General features: G+C 33.7%; 1 protein-coding gene across 11 annotated transcripts in view; it reads left to right on the forward strand.

Annotated features, from left to right (window-relative positions):
- The window catches only part of LOC145286125 (cadherin-23-like), a 1,312,625-nt gene that overhangs the window by 697,435 nt on the left and 592,547 nt on the right, over positions 1-22,643 (forward strand). For all 11 annotated transcript variants that reach the window (XR_013869108.1, XM_080134833.1, XM_080134832.1 and 8 more), the window contains one exon: positions 20,077-20,166. Coding sequence is in view for 10 of the 11 variants with exons in the window: in XM_080134833.1 (XP_079990959.1) it covers positions 20,077-20,166 (90 nt within the window). In the remaining variant the exon portion in view is untranslated. The remainder of the gene's footprint in view (positions 1-20,076; positions 20,167-22,643) is intronic.

Below are 22,643 nucleotides of genomic sequence, written 5' to 3' on the forward strand. Positions count from 1 at the left end.
TATTTTAAGTCGATATTGATGGTTAGGAACAAATGGAATGAAATAAACGCGGTAATCTTTATCAAAAGGAAGGTTGTTATGAGCTCGGAATTTCTCAAATTTATTTGTACAAGGTTTAAACAAAAATAAGCTGAAATAGTCATTGATTAGGTCTGTCGGGTTAGTTCTTTTATGGCATAGCAACTCTTTTAACATTATTTTATTCTGAAACAATAAATACATACTACATTCTGAAACAATGCAATACACACTAACATACAAACATAATAACATACAAACATAATAACATACAAACATACTACACAAAAACAATACATACTGAACCAATATAATACATACTACATACAAACGTGCTATATACAAACAATACATTCTGAAACAATACATACATACTACTATCAATATTCGGTAGTCATTAGTTTCAAAATGCATTTTGCAAATGTATGTGGAAACTATATCTAAGTGGATATATTTATTCTTGTAGTAAGAGATAGTCCCGTTAGCTGAATTTTTTTTGAAGGCGATTATTTAAGAACACCTATATATTACCACATTAGCTGATCCAGTTGAGTATTTTTAAATACCATTTTGGGAACCTAAATGTGACAATCGATAATATACCTCATACGATTCGCCTGTGGAATTAACGATGTTTCTATTATTTGGATTAGATGAATTACTATTCTCAGTTAATTTATTTTTATTTTGAACAATTATTCTCATCTTTATTAGTTGTTGTTTTCATCTTTATTGATTGTTGTTTTTCACGAAGTTTCGGCCAACTATTCCTCTGGCCTTCGTCAGGTGGTAACCGACGAAGGCCAGAGGAATAGTTGGCCGAAACGGCGTGAAAAACAACAACCAATAAAGATAAAAACAGCAACTAATAAAGATGAGAATAATAGTCCGAAATAAAAATTAATTAATATATATAATGCTCATCTCAAAAATGAATTCCAATTATACTATTCTCAGTTTAGGTAGTATTTTCACAACGTTCCGGTGGATGTAACCTTTGACTTTCTTCGGATATGTCTATACAAACTTGAAAAATCTATATAGAACTTCGAACGGATCGCTTTATTGAATCCATTGGCGTAGTTTAATGCCATTCCGCCAGCCGTGCCCGCATAGAAGCCTTAAGTAATTCTATTATTACTTAATTGTATTCTTAGTATCGTTCACACTGGGGATTGAACTTTCAACCTCCAAAACGTTATCACTCAGAACTGATTATAATAATGTTGGAGTTCATAAATAATGTTTATAGCTTTCGTTAAAGATTCTTTACTTCGTTCAAGCTACGGCATATCAACTTTGTTTTTATGTTTTTACAACAAATGTGGCTACATAATGTTGGGGTTTTATATGTGTTGAACACAGTCAGCTATTCATTTAAGCAAGTGTATACACTGTCATATATAAAGTTGTTCATTATATGTTTGCGTGGGTGTGATGTACCTTAGTTTGTTCTCTCTCTTCCTCGTCTTGTGGGCGTGTGTCGTTCGAGTTGACGGAATGTGAGCAAGATACCGCCGGTGATTAAAAAAAAAATAGTCCCGTATAAAATTCCGCATAGATTTTTAAGTTCAACAGAAACCTTCCTGAACTGTACAAGATGCGTCTAAATAAGGTCAGAGGTTTCATCGGGGAAATCTTTTAATAACAACATCCAAGATTAAAAGAGTAGTTCAAATAATACAAATGATCTTTTCTCATCTCCAAAAATGGCGAAATAGATCCAATCAGGTTTGAATAAACCTGTTTAATGTAATTGGATATGGTTATTTATCCTTGCAGTTTATTATTGCTCAAGTCAGTGTTCAATGTGTATATTTAACATATGGCGATACCAGGACAGAACTATTATGTGGTCCTATGGTTTTTGCTATGATAAATATAATCAGTAATTGGGTATGCTTAGAAATAGGATCGCAAACACAGTATTTTATCTTTTGAATATTACTAGCAGGGAGACCCGATGTTGCCAGAGATTGAATGATGGTCATTTATTGTCATTGAAATCGGTGAAATAGCCCTTTTTTCAATCAAACCGATCGATTGCCTGCTCTAATAATAGGGACCTATCGCGATACCCTGGGAAGGAGCTTCACATTCCTTTCTGTAGTAACTTAATTTTCAAGATATTGCATTCTAAATTGCACTGTAAAGAACCTACTGTGGATTTTATAATAATATTTGTATATATATATATATATATATATATATATATATATATATATATATATATATATATAATGGCTTGCATTAAAGTTTAAAATGCAAAAGTAAAGTATCATGATTCAACCATGCTATGAACATAAACATTCATTTCGAACGCGCCCCTGTCATACCAAAGTACCTACTGTTGATTTTATAGGCCTGGATGTTATTCTTGTGCGATGATAATGGTTTAAATTTAAGTTTAAAATGAAAAAGTAAAGTATCATGGTTCAATACTGTTTTGAACAGGAAGATTGATTTCGAGTGCGCCCCTGTCATATCAAATAACCTACTGTCGGTTTTATAATCCGGACCTTCCTGCTAGTCTGGTAATAAAATAAAAAATAAATCTCAAACGCACTTGCCATGTTAGGTTGTATAAGGTGTTAACTTTGGTCAAAATCACCTGTGTCTTATTTCATCGGATTTTATCGATTATCGATACTTATCGGAGACATTCCTATACAAAACCTGTCAAATAACATTGCCAGATATATAAAGTAAATTTGTGTGAAATTTTATAAAATTCGGCCCAGCCGTTTCGGAGTCCGTACGGAACGCACTCACACACGCACACAAAGTTCATTTTATATACTAGTAGAGATTAAAGATAACAGATTGTTAGTTGAGTCTGTTAGACAGACAATTATAGCAAGCGTGCTTTTAGATATGTCCAAACAACTTCACCAGAATATCTGTCTCGCAATCTATTTTACCTAAGTTAGAAATAGCATTTTTAAGATGCATTTACGCATTTGTATTTGTCAGTTAACCGGTGAATCCGTAACGTTTGCGTTGAAATAGCATTTATTAAATCGCCATATGCATCTTCATACGAGTCTGTGTCTCTCTGTCTCTCAGTTCATGACGCTGACGTTGAAACAGCATTTTAAAATGAGGAAATAAGAACCTCTATCGATTCGTCAGTCGATCCGTGACCCTTATACGTTGAAATAGAATATCTAAATTTGTCCATGCGTCTTTATAACCCAACTCGTGACGTCCAAGTCGAAACAGCACTTTTAAATGCGCTCACACATCTTTATAAGTGTTTATGTCGGCGCGTTGTTCGATCAATGACGCGTTTTAATAGCATTTTTAAATACGCGCACATCTCGCTCTAAGAAACAGTCCAACCCTTTGTCAGTCTGACGCTTACATAGAAATAACATTTTTAGATTCGTCCAGGAATCTCTGTAAGTGCATCTGTCTGTCCATTACACTTACACTGAAATAACATTGTTAAATGCAGCGATATATGTCCGTGAAAACATTTGTCGATCCATCATTTGATTTGTGAATCTTACGGCGAAATACTATTTTTAAATGTATTCACATACCATCATAAGAATCTGTGTCGATCAGTCTGCGATGTTTCCGTTGAAATGGCATTTTAAAACCCATTCATTTATATATAAGATTTTCTGTCAGTTCCTCTGACGGTCCGAGACGCTTACGGTCAAATAACATTTTTAAATGTGTCCATATATCTCTATAAGAATCTCTATCGGCCAGCCTATGACGTATATATTTAGATAGTATTTTAAAATGTATCTGTGCATATATGAGTTTGTGTCGGTCTTTCAAGTGGCCATGACGCTTACAGTCAAATAGTATTTTATAATGCGTCCACGCACATGCGTAAGAATTTAATCGGTTAGTCCGTGACGCTTAGAGTTAGAATAGCATTTTTTTTTTAATTCATGCATACATAAAACGTTTTGTTATTCCATCAGGTAGTTCATGGCGTTTACAATCAAATAATATTTTAAAATGTGACCATGTTTATCTATAATACCGGTTGTGGGTTATTCCATGATGTACACGGTGTAATAGCATTTTAAAAGGCATCCGTAAATATGTGAGTTATTGACGGTTCTTCTTTCGGTGAAGTTTTCTTTGAGATAACATATTACATAACTCCTATACAAAATTAATAATAACTATTATGAACTATAACTCTCACACAAACTCTTATATATTCTCTTCACAGGAGTTTGTCGGGACAACCTGGCGTGAGGATACTTTTCCTTACAAGTAAACACTGAGCAAATATACAAATCACATAGTATTCGCAGCCCAAATAAGATCTCCTCAGTATGACTAATCTACACTGGCTTTAACGATGAAATTTCACCTTGTTCAAGTGACGTTGCTTCAAGTAGAAATACGAAGCTGGATATTCCACCAGACTAGAAGAATTCCTAACTTCTTTACTAACTCATTACATTATGTATAAAGGACTTTAATGGAATATTTAAATGTCTGTGTCTCATACGGTATACTCACGTGGCCACAGCAGTTCCGGTTAAATAACCGAAGTTAAGCAACGTTGAGACTAGTCAGTATTAATATGGGTGACCATTTGGGAATTTCAGGTGCTGTACGTGCTCTCTACAGTGTTTCTAGTCGTCCTGGACTTCTCCTTGCCACTGATCTCAAGCAGTGGCGATTCAAGAGAGGTGCGCTTGGAAATTGCGCAACCCTTACCTCATAATTACAGACGCAGCTACCCATACAGGGGGTGATATCCATTGTCTTTCGAGGCGGAACTGAGGCTTCCATGTGTCTCATATAGAGATCAAGTGATAGTCTCAAGTGAAGAGGGCCCATTGATTTCTGAAGACTTCGACCGAAGTAAAATGAAGCAAAGCAAAAGCAGATATAAGTGTTTTACGTTGAAACAGCATTTTGAAATGCGTCCACCCAAATTGAATGGACACATCTTAAGAATTTTGATTTTTTTTTTTTTTTTTTTTTTTTTTTTTTTTTAGATTTTATAATTTTAAGCGTTTTACGCAACCATTTTTGGTAAGGATATTTTTTTTTGAATATTGCATAGCACCATTCTTCTTGTGATTCCGAAATGGCATTCCTGTATTTGAAGTTTAACCTTTACCTGTGTTTATTACTGACGTCGTAGCAACTGACTTTATATCCATTCAATGTCCGTCCATTTTTATCTGTCTTTTGTTTGTTTGCTTTTTTTTTTTGTTTTTGTTTTGTTTCTTTTTTAGCTCATTCACTTTTTTTTTTCTGTGTTCTCTTGTCTTAGTCTTTCGAAGTCTTACATTTCATTCCTCTCCTTCACTCGCTGAAACTCTAATTTATCTCTCATAATTTAGTTTCAGCCTCTTTAACATTAAGCCAGGTATCTCTCTCTCTCTCTCTCTCTCTCTTTCTCTCTCTCTCTCTCTCTCTCTCTCTCTTTCTCTCTAACGTAACTATATTATTGGCTACCCGCCTTTCATTTTCATCTTTAGTCTTCTATTTCTTCCTCGTAAAAATATCTGGTCTTTTAATACCATCGCTTTCTGAAGCGTTCATTCAGGCAACAACTTCACTGATTGCGGTTGGTTTGATTCCGTCGATGCTTTTGATCTTTTCTTTCCCGTCTCTCTCTCCCCTCTTTTCTTTTCGCGTCATTCAACGAAGTCTTATTTTGATATTTTGCCAGATTTATTTTGCCTTGTATTCATTTGCCTTCATATGCGAATATGAACGTCTATTTCTTCCTCGTCGAAAAATCAGTAACATGAACAATATACTTACAAGAGATAAAGATTGTAGCATCAGAAGGAAATTCGCTTTTATTCGCTGCGAAGTGGCCATTCGCTGTGAGCTACCAACTTTATTTTAAAATCAGATCTTTCTCCACGATTAAATGCTATCGTCAAAAAAAATCTACCGCTATTTATTCTTAACATCCGGAAAAAAAAATGTTTCACAATCTATGTTTTAAGATATATATATCAGACTAGCAGGGAGACCCGAAGTTGTCAGGGATTGAATGATGATCAGCGAATGTTTCACACTCCCATATTTTATTGTAATCGAAATCAGGGAAATCGCCTTTTTTTTTTTTAATCAAATCGATTAATTGGCTGAACTTGTCGGGCACATCGCGGTGTACTGGGAAGAATCTTCACAGGAATTCCCGCCGTGATTTACTTCACACTACTAGTGTCCAATCCATTGTAGAAAACCTACTGTTGATTTTATAAAGTATATTCTTGTGTGTAAATTTATAGAACCATAGATATATGTGTGTATGTGTGAGTGCTGTATGTATATACCTATGTTAATACATGTGTGTATACAATATATTTCTTTGGAATTTGAAACGTAATTGTCACTCTGTCAAGATAATAAGTAGCTATATATATATATATATAGAGAGAGAGAGAGAGAGATAGATAGATAGATAGATAGATATGGTGACTCAAAGAAAACAAAAGCTAAATGGAGGCCATCTAGAACATATGCTGTAGAAGGGAGAAAAAAAGCCAAAGACCCTAGTGTTTTGATGTGATGTTTTGAATATAATAAACTAGTTATGACCAAAGTATCATTTCATTCTGACAAAACACTAAGAAACGGGGCCTAATTAGGGTTGGGACCCGATTTTTTTATGGGGGGGGTCACCCTGTATATATAAAATATTGCAAATTATTATATACCTCCGAACCCTGTTAGAGATGAAATCAAAATTCAAATTTATTCACGTAACTTTTTTTATGTAGATGAGAACACTGTGTATTTCTAATTATTATGTGGTTGCATAAAAACAATGCTTTTATATGTTTGTCTATGGATAGTAAAGAAGATTATTGTTATAAAAAAATAATTATATATACATACATATGTGTATTTATGCGCGTCACTCTCTCTCAATCTCTCTCTCTCTCTCTCTCTCTCTCTATATATATATATATATATATATATATATATATATATAAAACAAAGAATTAATAAAACAAGTTAAAGCACATTAAGAAGAGTTAAAAACATATTTAATGTTCTAAAACGAAACACAAATTTAGCTGATTGTCCTTAATCCGCGGGGTTATATATATATATATATATATATATATATATATATATATATATAAAAGAGCAAACAGTTAATAAAACATGTTAAAAAACACTTTGAAAAAGAGTTAAAAACATATTTAATCTGAAAAGCAAACACTTGATAAGTGGATAGTCCTTAGTCCGCGGAGTTTCGAAGAAATACTTTCCTTCTCATCAGAGGGTAGGAATTAGCAAAATGCGGGATTGGATTTTGCATACAAATGTATTTGATGAAACAAGTAAGTCAAAGATCTTACTTGATAACACAAAAGTGGAGCAGAGGGAATATGGTGAAGAAAAAGGTGATTACACGTGAATGGATAGTCTGGTGAACGGTAAATAATCCAATGAGATAAAATCCAAGAATATAACACCAAGAAAGTTAATTGAATTTCCATTTGAATGTGTGACACATACGTAGAAAACGCTGGCGAAAACGATGCTATGCTTTCAAGTTCAATGCATGCAAATTACAGCGACGTAATATGTAAACACATAAAAAAAAATCAATAATACTATTTTATTTTTGGTGCGACAGTGCCCGGTATTGAATAAAAATCAACCAATTTTACACACTTCCAAATCAAAATTAGTGTAAATGTCGACTTGTCAAAGAAATAGATTGATTGCCTGCTCTACTCTGGGGCCCACAGCGGTGCACTGGAAAGAAGTTTACATGCCCCCTCGCAGACTTAACCTACAATATATTGTCGACTATGTTGCACTGCAGAGAACCTACTGTTGATTTTATAAATTCATGTTTGTATAAAGACATGAATTAAAGTTTAAAAGGCAAAAGACAACTATCATGGTTCAGTTGTGCTCTAAACAGAAATATTCATTTCAAACGCGCCCCTATCATATCATAGAACCTACTGTTAATCGTTTACATCGGACTCTACTGCTTGTGCGATGAAAAACTTATCAAATGCACTTGTGAAATTTGGTGTTAACTTTGATCAAAGTTGAACTGTTTCTTCTGTAGTGGGATATTTCAGTTATGGATTTTTGATATTTGTCGGAGGCATTCCAATAGTAAACCTATCTAAGAACACTCTCAGACACATTAAGTACATTTGTGTAAACTTTCAAAAGTCGGTTCAATCGATTTGGAGTACACATACAAAAACACATTGATTGATAGAGAGAGGGAGAGAAAAAAAGTACACGTTATATATTAAAATTCATTTATTTAGTTTGTAAAGGCAATTTTAATATTTATATTTTCTTTAAAAGTAATGAAAATAAATACTTAAAAAATAAATAAATAGAATATTTAAAAAAAAAACATAAATGAATACAAAACGACTTTTATGGTAATTGATACGTAAATATACAGAATGTGAATATATATATATATATATATATATATATATATATATATATATATATGAATATATGTACGGCATAATCAGGTTGACGCACCGGTTCTCATAAGATCAACGAAGGTAAGCAACGTTGAGCCTTGATAGTACCAGATGGGTGACCACTTGTGAATTCTAGACCCTGTGTGTGCTTTCCGCTTATCTCAGCATTGTTTCTAATCGTCCGGAACCCCCACTTGCCACTGGTATTTAAACAATGTCGACTCGGGAGAGGTGTGGTTGGAAATTGCGCAACTCTTGCCACAAAAATTTCACACGCAGGCAACCTTACAATGACTATCCATAGTCTGTCATGAGTGAAGGAAGTCACTGCGTATATATGTATGCATATATAGCTGGATATGTACATATATATATATATATATATATATATATATATATATATATATATATATATGCGCATATGTATACACGTATATAATTATGCGTGTGTATATGTAGGTATATATATATATATATATATATATATATATATATATATATATATATGAATGGAAATGGATAAAAAGGAATACGAAAAGTAGATAAGTTTATTCGTTTTCAATTGGTGACGTGCAGGAATACAAAATAATATTATGAAAAAAAAAAAAACTTTTTTTACAAGTACATATTTTTCGACCGATCCTTCAGTCTTCATCGGTGTAGTGAAAGTATGAGCATACACGGGGAAAAGAGGAATGGAAAAAGAAAGAAGGAAGGAAGAGGAGGAGGAGAAGGAGGTATAGCCAATGAGAAGGTGCCACGTCAGTTTTAAATATAAGTACGCACATACACACATGCACACAGTACATATACACATATAAACGAAAAATTAAAAATTAAACAGTAAATAAAAATGGGAAACGCGCCTTTAACTGTGTTCAATCTTTTGAATTCTAACGATATTATTTATTCCAATATTCGATATTATGTATGTATGTGTGTTTGTGTGTATATATAATAAAAAAGAGATTGTAAACACACGTGTTTGGATAATATCTTATGCAAACAAGTTTTAAAACATATCTTTTCCATATCGATCATGTTATTAAAGTATTTCAATTCTACGGATTTTAATTTGGGAGATAGTATAGTATTTTTAACGAAGTAATCTAAATTACTTATAACCCTGATACATACTAATCGATTACAATCGTTTTCCGGATATTTAATTAACGCCGAAGAACTTAACGCAAACAGGTATACCATGACAACAACCGTAAATGGCATTGTACTCTCAACTTACGAATGGATCATAGATAATGCACATGATTTAAACAAGGAAGATCAACGGTGATTTAAAGTCATTCATATTACCATCTCGCGCGCTAAGCTTTACGCCTGACGCAATCTCCTTGGAGTCTCAACTTAGAACTGATATCAAAATCCACGTTCCTAATGTTCAGCTAAACGGTTAGCATTGCTAATAAAGTCTCCTCTTAGCCATCATATCTGATTTCGTGTGCTCGCTTTACGGCATATCAAACATTTTGATTATTCAATGGCAAATGTCTTATTCAGTTGTATAACACTGGTATTCGTAAGCAACGATATAAAACCGATTTTCATATATCTACTATTATACAAAAGGAACTTTGTATGTCTGTGAGTATTTTCTCTATGGACTCGAAAACGGCTGAGTCTATTTTTATGAAATTTCACACAAATGTACTTTATGTGCCTGGCAGTGTTTGCAGATAGGTTTTGTATCGGAATGTCTTCGATAAGTATCGGTAGTCGTTAATCGAAATAATCAGATGAAAGCAGGTACAGGCGATTTTGAACAAAGTTAAAACCTTACACAGCCTAATACCACAAGTGCATTTGAGAAGTTTTATTACCGCACAAGTCGAAAGACCCGACATATAAAATCAGCAGTAGGTTCTTTGATATGATAGGAGTGCGTTCAAAATCAATGCATCTGTTTAAATAACAATTTTAACATGATACTTGGCTTTTGCATTTGAAACTTAAATTCGAGCTATTATTATCGCACAACCAGTAAGACCAGACATCTAAAATCAATATTAGGTTCTTTGATATGACAGACGTGCGTTCGAAATATTTTTTCTGTTTAGAGCACAATAGAAATATGATACCTGACTTTTGCATTTTAAACTTAAATTCAAGTCATTATATGTAAAACAACAAGTTTATAAAATCAACAGTAGGTTCTCTACAGTGCAATGTAGAGTACAACGTATCGTGTACTAAGTCATTGCGAGAGGCGCGTGAACTTGTTCCCGGTGTACAGTGATTTGATTGAAAAATGGTCGATTTCACTGATTTCGATGACAATAAAAATATGAGAGTGTGAATCATTCGTTGATCATCATTCAATCCCGAGAAACGTCGGGTAATCCTGCTAATACATATATAATTCTGATTTTGTCTGTGTATGCACGAAACTTTTCTACCGAACTCCTCTCTGAATATTCCGTCTACAAATTTGAAGCCTACTATATAGACTATTTGGACCTCCGGAATACATTTGATTTTGTTTTTAGCCTGCACAAATACCTGCTAAATAGTCTAAAGGGTGAAAATTGAAAAAAAAATAAATAAATAAACGGTTGACATTGGTAGTAGTAAATCGATTTACTTCTGGGCATGCGTACATAAAAATTTCTACCTTGAAGGCGTTTAATTATCCATCTGATGATAACTCAGACGATAACTACGGAGGTTGAAACGGTAAATAACAACTATGGCAAGGTGGTGAATGTTTTGCGTTCAAATACAAATGATGACACGGAAGTCATTTTTTTTTTTTTTTTTTACTTTTGAAATCAATACCATATATCATTATATTGGGTACAATATAATAATCAATAGAGAACTTGCTCCAATATAATAAATACGGAATCTGTATGAATTAAGTATTATATTTAAGCGTATTTTACGACCGGGTAACGCAGGATGTCTTGCTAGAATCACTAAATCATAAATCGATTTTGTAAAAATCGAACTATATATTCCGCTTTCTCTATTTTTACTTTTTACTTTGAACCGGTGTAATTGCAGTCGGCCTTTAGCGCTCTGGGTACTGTCTGTTTCATTGAAATAGATTCACCATAGTAATTACCTATCTTAGTTGCATTGTCGTCCCAAAAGAATTTTCTGTTACGCTAAATGGTGTTTTTATATATAAATATTTCATGTACATTAATTACTCGACAAGAATTCAAATGCCGTAACCTATAACAGTATGAACAGGTCAAGAAGGAATTGTTCTTTGTTGAGAATGACACGTGAATGAGAATATTATCCCAATTTAATTCTTTTAATGATAAACAGTTCATTCTATGTTGCTGAATTATTTTAGATGACGATTCATAATTAGTATACTTTGGATTATTTGAACTACTGCTCTCGGTTTTACTTTCACAACATTTCGATCTATGTACCCTCCGATATGTACGGCACAATCACATTGACACACCGGTTTTCACCGGATCACCGAAGTTAAGCAACGTTGAGCCTGGCCAGTACCAGATGAGTGATTATTTGAGAAGGCGAGGCGCTGTATGTACCGCCAGGTAAAATACCAAGTTGGGAAACTGGCGCGGTCTATCCTTTCTATCGAGGGTGGATAGGCCTCTCTTAAGCTATCGTAGGCAAACCATTTAGTGATGGCGTCACAATAAAAAATACCCTTGATAGCCCTGGAAAAGCATCAAGTATTCAGCTACAGACAAGATTTGAATTACACTACAAACTCGTGTAGTAAGTTCAGTCTCGGCTGCGGACGCATGTTACGTTTTTTTTTAACCTCCGCATTCTTAAGGTGATCCCATGTCGCAATCGGGAATTTTTCGGTCGATCTAAATTTCAAGTAGTAGCTAGCTGGTAAATCTTACTAGTTTAATATACAGGTGTAATTTAGACGTACTTTTCTGAATATATTACTGCAGGTATATATTAAATTTGATTCGGTTTGAGTTCAGTTCACTAATTCCATGATCTGCAAGTTGATATTAGTCCGGAAGAAGTTTACAAATGTACGACTGTCATGCTATAGCGTTTCGATTATATTAACTACAGTATTAGCTGAGTTAGTTCCGCGTTTGTTATTTTATAGTTCTTGCCGTGAATCGAACAGGAAAACGCGCAACAGTTTCTGCCACAAAACCGCGCATTTTTTTTTATTGTCTTCTAGCAGGAAAAGAATGTAGCACAGTTGACATCTTTTATTGTATTCAGATAAAAAGAAAAGTTTTAAATCTATTGTAGATAACTCGAGAAAAATTGATGCTTTCAAACAAAAAAATGTTTCCAAATATTTGTGTCTGTTTGCCAACGCAACGTTATATTTATTCAAGAAACATTTTTATAAAGGCAACTTCACATACACATGCAAGCAAATATAGTATTATCTATACATAGTGTATATGTACTAGTGATGCGATGATTTCAATACTTTCCCCGATTCGATACTAAATTACCGATTCCGATTCTTTATAAATCTCTATAGATATAGAGTTGTTATTTTCCCCGATTTCTGTAAAAAAAAATACACTTCTAGAGGATGATCTATCGATTTTAGTTTTACTGGTATTTTAAAATAAATATTTATTATTTTATCATTATTATCAGTAATGGAAGATTTTACTTTAAATAAAATGAAATAAAAAAGATAATTAAAACAATCGTTTTTGCCATCGGCTATATAACTAATTAAGTAACGGTTTTTATATTATTTTACTTATTTATATATGTTTATGAGTCAATTTGCATATAATTTTAAAAACATTAAGGAGAAAAACTAAGTTGTATCACACAGAATCGTATCCAAGTAATATCGATTCCGATACTGATTCCGATACCCCCAAATTTGTCGATTTTTCTGATACCCGATTCCGATTAATCGGTTCAACACTAATATGTACGTGTGTACGTATATATATATATATATATATATATATATATATATATATATATATATATGCACACAATATATTTGTATAGTATATATTTATATATGATATGTTAATATATATAATCTATGTATACATGTATAAAGTGTATATTTATGCATAACATATATAGTATATACATAATATTATACATATATGTGTGTGTGTGTGTGTGTGTGTGTGTTTAAGTGTAATGCAAGCAAAAGTTTAATTCAAAATAAGATAACCTAAATTGAATAGAAAATTTTTTCAAGAAAGAAGTTAAGCTAAAATCTAATGAAAAAAAATGGCGGCAACTGCAAGAAATATTTTCAAATTAAAAATAAAAATGAACTCAACCAAATAGAAATGTCGCATTTGACATACTTTTCAACCGTTTCTTTCGATTGTTGTTACATTAATCTTTTAAACTTGAACAAAAATTACAATTTTTGTCGCAATACCAATTCTTCCGAATGTACTGATTGCATTACTCTTACATTTTCTTTATGATTTTCTCCTTTTGTATTTTTTTATTTCATCTATTTTCTAATCATTTTTTTATTTATTTAGAAAATTCTTACATATACTACGCCCGTTCCATCAATATATGACGTCATTTTTTTTCCTAAAAATGTATAGAAATCGAATTACTTCTTAATCATTGTGTTTTACACAGCCAAAATATAAATATTCTCTCTTCTTTAAAAATGTTTTTAAGTGTGTGTTAATCTGTAAAACTACGCATTGGATTCAGGTTATCTGTTTTACGGCATATCAACACTTTTTGAGTCATTCAATGTGGTGATAGAAAAATGGCGGCGAGCTGACTGTTAAATGCGTGGAGTTAGGAAAAAATGAGTTAAAGCTAAAATAATATCCAAAATACTGTTAGAAACTCACCCAATATATGCCACATTAACATATATCGGGTAGGTTTCTTACAGTATTTTATATATTTTTATGTTTAGCTCATTTTTCCAAACCTCGCGTATTTAAGGGTCAGCTCGGCGCCATTTCACTTGTTCGCATCTATCGATATACACTGTATGATTTTCGAATCGATTAAACATTTTAAAGTGAGTAAAACCACTAAAAACTTGTTTTAGGTAGGTAGAAGGGTAACTTATCTTGCCTTCGATAACATTTATTTGTTAAATATTTGATTTTTTTTTACCATTTTTCGTACCTCTGTAGATTGTAATATAAACACAAAATTGTCTTTTTAGGAAATTCTTGGTACTTATGGACTTATTGAACCGTGCCGAAATCATGACGTTATTGTTTAGAAAGCAACTCTTTACATGGGAGAGGAGGGCGTTTTGTAACTATTATGCATTTTCACCTAACAATTTAATTTAAAAAAAAAAAAGATATCGTAACACTTTAATTAAACTCTAAAATACTATTTAAAAATAGCACGGTTCAATAAGTGCACAAGAAGCAAATTCGTTTTTAACCTTTTAAAGCTTAAAGAATTATTTTTTTTTAATTTACAAGAGGAATCGACAATGCTTGATTGCATATAGGGACGGACAGTGAAAATGAAAGTAGTTTGCTATTGACGAAATGATGAATACTAATAATAAGAATATTCACAAAACGTTAAAACTTGTTTACGTAATTGTCAGTATTTATGACTTTATAAACAAGTAATAAAATGTAATGTATTAAAATACATTTGCAGATCATTTTATATCATTTAAATTACTTTTCCTTAATTTGCCAAATAATAACTGCATTGTTAGTAGGAGAAAAACATATTCTTTTCATGGTTTTGACTCTCGAGCATATATCCGACACAGTCAGACACTATAAATCAACCGAGAACCACATCACTCTACATAAAAACATATAAGATATCAATGGATATATACCTGAGAATCAAAACAAAGAAAAGAATATGCTGTTGTCATAGCCCTAATTATTAGCCCTGGAACTGAAACTCGGTTACCATCATTCGAAAAACTGCTGCTGTTAATACATAATTCATGCTAGCTTTCAAAACATTTCATTTATTTTAGATGTAAATTTCCGATTTCTGATATTATGTGCTATACGCCTTATTAACGTTGACCCACCGTTATCGTAAGATCACTGCAGTTAAACGATATAGAACTACTCGTTGCCAGATGTGTGACAAATTGGCAATACCAGGAGCAGCATGTAGAAAACCTTCGATATCTCTCTGAACGAGTTACAAGAACCTACCATCTTCATCTCCCATGATCGAGATACAAATACCACTGGAAACCGTGTGTTAATTTAATATTCCCTCGGAATTATCTTCCCTCGGAGTGAACCGATTCGACCCGCTTAAGGTGGATACCACTTCGTATCGTTTTTGTTTGTTTGTTTTCAACACCATCGGCTATATAACTAATTAAGTAACGGTTTTTATATTATTTTACTTATTTATATACGTTTATGAGTCAATTTGCATATAATTTTAAAAACATTAAGGAGAAAAACTAAGTTGTATCACACAGAATCGTATCCAAGTAATATAATATAAACATTGTCATTTCACGAAGTTATACGAAAATTAGTAATCTAACTGTTCATGTTCCGTTCTATCTCCTCTGGGATCCTCCGACCACTCCGTTGTAGCAGTTAAGATAAAAATGAAATACAATAAGTCTTCAGACGTACCTCTCCACCGTACTGTATATCGATACTTTACGGCTGATTGGGATAGCTTCCGTACATTCATATCCGATCTACCTCTGCATTGCATGGTTAAAAAGGATGTGTCCTCTATAGTATCAGACCTGACCGAATGGTTAATTGTAGGCATAGACCGATCCATACCATCCAAAAAAGTCCAACAAAAACCTAACAGCCAGCCATGGTTCTCCTCAAAATGTGCTGCTACCATCGCGCACAGAAATCACTTTTTCCATATGTAATAGATGTACTGAGACTAAAGCTGCTTTCAGGACTGCCAGCAACCACTGTAAAAGAGTAATAAAAAATGCAAGAGAGCTATATGCTCAGTCCGTCAAATCCAAAGTAGCTGAACAGCGGTTTGGTTCCCACCAGTTTTGGCAAATAGCAAACAGGATCCTGAATAGAAGCGTGCGTTCTATCCCAACCATCATCAATGGGCCTGAGGTCATCTCGTCAGCATCAGACAAGGTCAAACTATTTGCCAAGAACTTTGCAGCTAATTCTACCCTATGCGACGAAGGCCATGAACTCCCCGTATTTCCTCCTATAACAGACAACACGCTATGCAACATACAAATATCTGTGAGTGAGGTCACCAAGCTAATCAAGAACCTTGATTCCAGTAAAATAACTGGCCCTGACGCCATTCCAGTTATAGTGCTGATAAAGCTCCAACCAGAACTTGCCCCCATACTTACAAAACTGTGTAAGCGTTGCCTTAAGGAGAAGTGCTTTCCAACATCCTGGAAAACCTCATCAGTATGCCCTGCATTTAAGAATTCAGGTGATAAGTCATTTCCCTCTCAGTACAGACCAATAAGTCTCCTGTGTGCCATGAGTAAGTTGTTGGAGTCCATATTAAATGAAGAAGTAGTCAACCACCTCAGCGGAAACAACCTTCTTAGTAACATGCAATATGGTTTCTACTCTGAAAGATCTACAGCAGATGTGCTAACGATTATATCTCATAGGTTTAGTGAATCTCTTGACAAAACCTTCCTTTATAGGGCAATTGCTGTTGACATATCAAAGGCCTTCGATAAGGTATGGCATAAGGGCCTACTTCATAGGATTTCCATGAGAATTTTTACTGAATAAAGATTTGGATGTCATCCATGAATATTTTACAAAGTTACGAAATTTTACAAAATAGTTATTTTTTATTTAATAAATATCACAGAAATAAGCTATAAATAGATCTAAAATTGTGGTTCAATCGTGTAAGTAGCAGGTCTAAGGGCAATAAAACGGTTGATGCAAAACTTTAAAAAATCAGCAGATTTCAGGGAACATCGTAAAGGGAAGATCGAACAACTGTTAGAATGTCTTAAAAAATTACCGTTTGTAAATTTCTACATCAATTGTCCGTAAATTTAATGATGAGACAGATAAGATCTGAAGAAAAACGGTTGATGGCAACTTAAAAATGCAGAATTCCATGCTCGTATTCAATTATCGAAGTCTCTTATTTCAATGCGAAACTAAATCGCACGCCTGGAGTATTCGCCAGAGCGTGTTGTTTGGACTGGCATACAAAGGGTTACAGTTAATTGCAGTGACGAATCCAAGTTGAATATATTTGATTCTTTCGACAAAACTTACGTACTCCGTCGATGTGTCAAGAAACTGTTGTCTGGTGGCGACAGTATGGTAGAGTGGGAAACGATTTCCTCTGTAGATATTTGTCTTATATTCAGCATCATGTGCTATCAAAATTACACCATATTCTTTAAGAATATCATATTTTCATGCAGGACAACGCATGTCGCTTAAAGGTTCAGAAGGTTAGGACTTTATTTGAAGAAAACAGAATAGTCTGAATAAAGTTGCCATCTCAAAGCCCTGTTTTGAATCCAATGAAACATGTTTGGAATATAATATAAGAAAAAAGCTCAAAAAAGAAACTCTAAAAACAACGATCACATATGAGTCGACGAAAGAAAAATGAAGGGAATTACTGCTGGTTTTTGCAAGAAATATATTAGATAATATGGTCGACGATGCCGAGAACCAATTGAAGATAAGAGAGTATTTACCAAAACTTTAATTATGTTGATATTTTGTTCACAGTAAATTGTTAACAGAAGTTTTCCTTAACTTTTGTCAAATAGTTTATTTCTTTTGTTCAGTTTAATCATTATTTTCAAGAAAACTATCATGTCAACATTATAATATTCATGCATTAAATCCTAATCTGTATTCAGTAACGCGTTCGTTGCTAATCACACATTACGTTTTAAGTAATGCATATATTTATGTCTTTGTTGTTTCCGTTCCTTATACATACAGTAGCGACCATAATATATGCATACATATATATATATGTGTGTGTATGTTTGTATATATATCTATGTATATATGTGTATATATATATCTATCTATGTATATATGTGTGTGTATATATATATGCGTGTGTGTATTTATCGATCTATATATGTATATATATGTATGTTATGTGTATATCTATCTGCGTATATATATGTATATATATATATATATGTATGGATACATATACATATGTATGTATGTATATATATATATATATATATATATATAATCTGTGGGGGTATACATACATATATCTACAGCGGGCCAAACCATATGCATTTTTTGTTTTCAATTTTTCTTTATCATGTTTCCTTATTTTTTTAAATGTGTTGCATTCTGTTGTTACTTTATATATATATATATATATATATATATATATATATATATATATATATAGGGAGAGAGAGAGAGACTACTTCATTAAATCACAGAATTAATACACGAAAATATAATTTTATGCGTAAATTTGCAGTATTTACTTCAACAGTGCTCAATACATAAGTAGAGCTAGGTACTAAGTTATAAAATATATTTTATAACTTGCTATATATATATATATATATATATATATATATATATATATATATATATATATATATATATATATATGTATGAGGGTGTGTTATATATTAGTTTTGGTTGTGTTCTCCGTGATATAAGCTTTGCTGATATTTTCTAATGTCAACGGGATGACGCTTGGCACGCGTGGTTTGAAATGATTGTTTTCTCTGTGATATAAGTGTTGTTTAAATTTTAAAATAAAAACACTTATGTAATACGTTTGAAACCTAACTACACTTATATCACGGAGAACGCAACATTAACTATTCCAAACCACCTGTCATCTCCTGTGCATTAAAAAATAAAAAAAATACATAACCGTTGAAAAAGAACACTACAATTTTTTTTCTTCTAAACAACAACATGACACGGAAAACATATTCTGAAGAAGGCGTATTACGTTGAAATTATGAATAATTATTAATAAATAAATGTTTGTTTATTTTACACAATTTTTCGCGTAGGGATTTGGCTTAAAACGTGCTTAATTTTAAAATTTAAACAACGCTTATATTACGGAAAACACAACATCAACCATTTACAAACCAGGCACGCCAAGCCTTATATCCTGAACATTAAACAGGAGATCACTGGTGAAAAGAATACACAGCTTTTTTACTATTAAACCTATCATATATTATTTAATTGGATTTCATTATTGAGATGAGTATTATTCTTACCTGACGAAGGTCAGAGGAATAGTTGGCCGAAACGTCATGAAACAACTAAGAAAAGATGAGGATAATAGTCTGCAAAAAATAAAATTAATACATCTATTCAGTTAATAACATCATAACACAAAGAAATATTCTGAAGTATTCTTATTTCGTCGAAATTATATATAATTTAAAACAAATAAACGTTTATTTTACAATTTTTTCGCGTTGTAATTTGGCTTCAAAAGTATGACATAAGTATTTTATTTAGTGTACGGTTATTTCTGTATGTTTATGTTATTTATATATGTTTATGTATTTTATTTAGTGTACTTATATGGTTATTTATGTATGTTTGTGTTGATTCTTACCATTGAAATATGAGAATCAAGAAAGTCAATCAGGAATTTAATCATATTTTCTTATTGACTTTGCTTTTTTCTGCATAAACTTGTTAAAACTGCTCGTTTATCATTTAATCAAATCCAAGTTAACTTATTTTTATCCTATTCTTTTCAATTTCAGGTAACACGAACGGTAACTCTGTATATTCAAGATGTAAACGACAACGCCCCTGAATTCAGAGGTCTGCCGTACAAGGCGACCGTCCCAGAGGTGAGAAGAAACACTCTTACTTTTTAATAATTCATATGTTATCTGAAACTTAGTTTTCTATGTTTATCAGAAAAAAATTGTCTGCGACTTCATAATGTATATATACATTTGACGACACAGTCACTTCTCATTTTTAGTATATTACTAGCAATTCAGCCCGGCTTTGCTCGGGCATTATGTACTGTTCATAACTTTATGTGAATATATATATATATATTAAAAAGTTCTACTAGTGTCCAGGTAACCTACATCTAAAATTTCAATTATTAAGATCCATTGCCTGTGACCTCACTCAGATTGTTCACGAACCAACCCGTGTGCCCGATACTACTGGTCAGTATGCAAGCATTCGAGACCTTTTTCTCACAACTTCCCCTGGCCTATGTTCATGTTCCGTTCTCTCTCCCCTGGGATCCTCTGATCACTCCGTTGTACCAGTTAAGATAAAACTGAAATACAATTAGTCTTCAGATGTACCTCTCCACCGTACTGTATATCGATACTCTATGGCTGACTGGGATAGCTTCCGTACATTCATATCTGATTTACCTCTGCATTCCACGTTTAAAAAGGATGTGTCCTCTATAGTATCAGACCTGACCGAATGGTAAATTGTAGGCATAGACCGATCCATACCATCCAAAAAATTCCAACAAAAAACTAACAGCAAGCCATGGTTCTCCCCAAAATGTGCTCCTGCCATCGCGCACAGAAATCACTTTTTCCATAGCTACCAACGTAATAGATGTACTGAGACTAAAGCTGTTTTCAGGACTGCCAGCAACCACTGTAAAAGAGTAATAAAAAATGCAAGAGAGCTATATGCTCAGTCCGTCAAATCCAAAGTAGCTGAGCAACGATTTGATTCCCACCAATTTTGGCAAATAGCAAACAGGGTCCTGAACAGAAGCGTGCGTTCTATCCCAACCATCATCAATGGACCTGAGGTCATCTCGTCAGCATCAGACAAGGCCAAACTATTTGCCAGGAAATTTGCAGCTAATTCTACCCTATGCGACGAAGGCCATGAACTCCCCGTATTTCCTCCTATAACAGACAACACGCTGTGCAACATACAAATATCTGTGCGCGAGGTCTCCAAACGAATCAAGAACCTTCATTCCAGTAGAGCAACTGGCCAAGAACTTTGCAGCTTAGTCTACCCTCTGCGACGAAGGTCATCAACTTCCCGTATTCCCTCCTACAACAGACAACACACTATCCAACATACAAATGTCTGTGACCCTCTGCAACTGGCCCAGACGGCATTCCAATTAGAGTGTTGAAAAGGCTTCCACCAGAATTTGCCCCCATACTTACAAAGCTGTTTAAGCGTTGCCTTAAGGAGAAGTGCTTTCAAACATCCTGGAAAATCTCGCAAGTATGCCCTCCTTTTAAGAATTTAGGTAATAAGTCATCTCCCTCTCAGTACAGACCAATAAGTCTCTTGTGTGTCATGAGTAAGTTACTGGAATCCATATTAAATAAAGAAGTAGTCAACCACCTCAACAGATATAACCTCCTTAGTTTCCGTTCTGCTAGATCTACAGCAGATGTGCTTACAGTTATATCCCATAGGATTAGTGAATCTCTCAGCAAAGGCTTCCTTTAAAGGACAATTGCTCTTGATATATCAAAGGTCTTCGATAAGGTTTGACATAAGGGCTTACTTCACAAGATTTCCAGCTACGGTATACCTGGAAATGTTTTCTCAATCATTAAATCATTTCTCTCTGATAAGTTCATAAGAGTAGTGGTTGATGGGCAGAAATCAGAGGCCCACAGTATTAATAGTGGAGTCCCTCAGGGGTCCCTCCTGGGACCAACTCTCTTCCTGATCTACACCAATGATCTCCCAAAACACATACTTAAATCATTCGTTGACATCTATACTGATGACACGACCATCTACGGCAACACATCAAAGGCCGTAAATGACAAAGCTCTCTCTGATTCCCTCTCCTCTTGAGCGCGTGGTTCAGTGGGTGAAGAATGACTGGTTACTTTCAATGCATCTAAAAACAAGCTCCTAACTTTACATCATCAACGCTCTGTTCCTCATCTAGCATCAATTAAAATAGATGGCTCTCGTCTTGGGGAGGCTTCATGTTTTGACAAGCTTCTGGGTTTGCCCTTTACTCCTGATCTGAAATGGAACATGTATATCAAGTCTGTTGCCCGGGCTGCTGAGAAAATGGTGGGATCCTTCTACCGCTCCAGAAGATATCTCACTACTGATGCAATTCTCTATCTGTATAAAAGCCAAGTACGTCCAAAGATGGAGTACTGCTGCTACATCTGGGCTAGAACTTAATAAAACAGCTTATCCTGCCTTGAGAAAGTACAAAATAGACTTCGTGGTTTAGTGAGGCATGCTCTCTTCTCTTCCCTGCAACCTCTCTCCCACAGAAGGAGCGCTGCGAGCCTGTCTTTGTTTTATCGTTATTTCCATGGCAAGTGCTTGTCCGAGCTCCAAT

The sequence above is a fragment of the Euprymna scolopes genome, chromosome 10 (assembly GCF_053919585.1).
Source record: "Euprymna scolopes isolate OS-2025 chromosome 10, ASM5391958v1, whole genome shotgun sequence".
Taxonomy (NCBI): Eukaryota; Metazoa; Mollusca; class Cephalopoda; order Sepiida; family Sepiolidae; genus Euprymna; species Euprymna scolopes.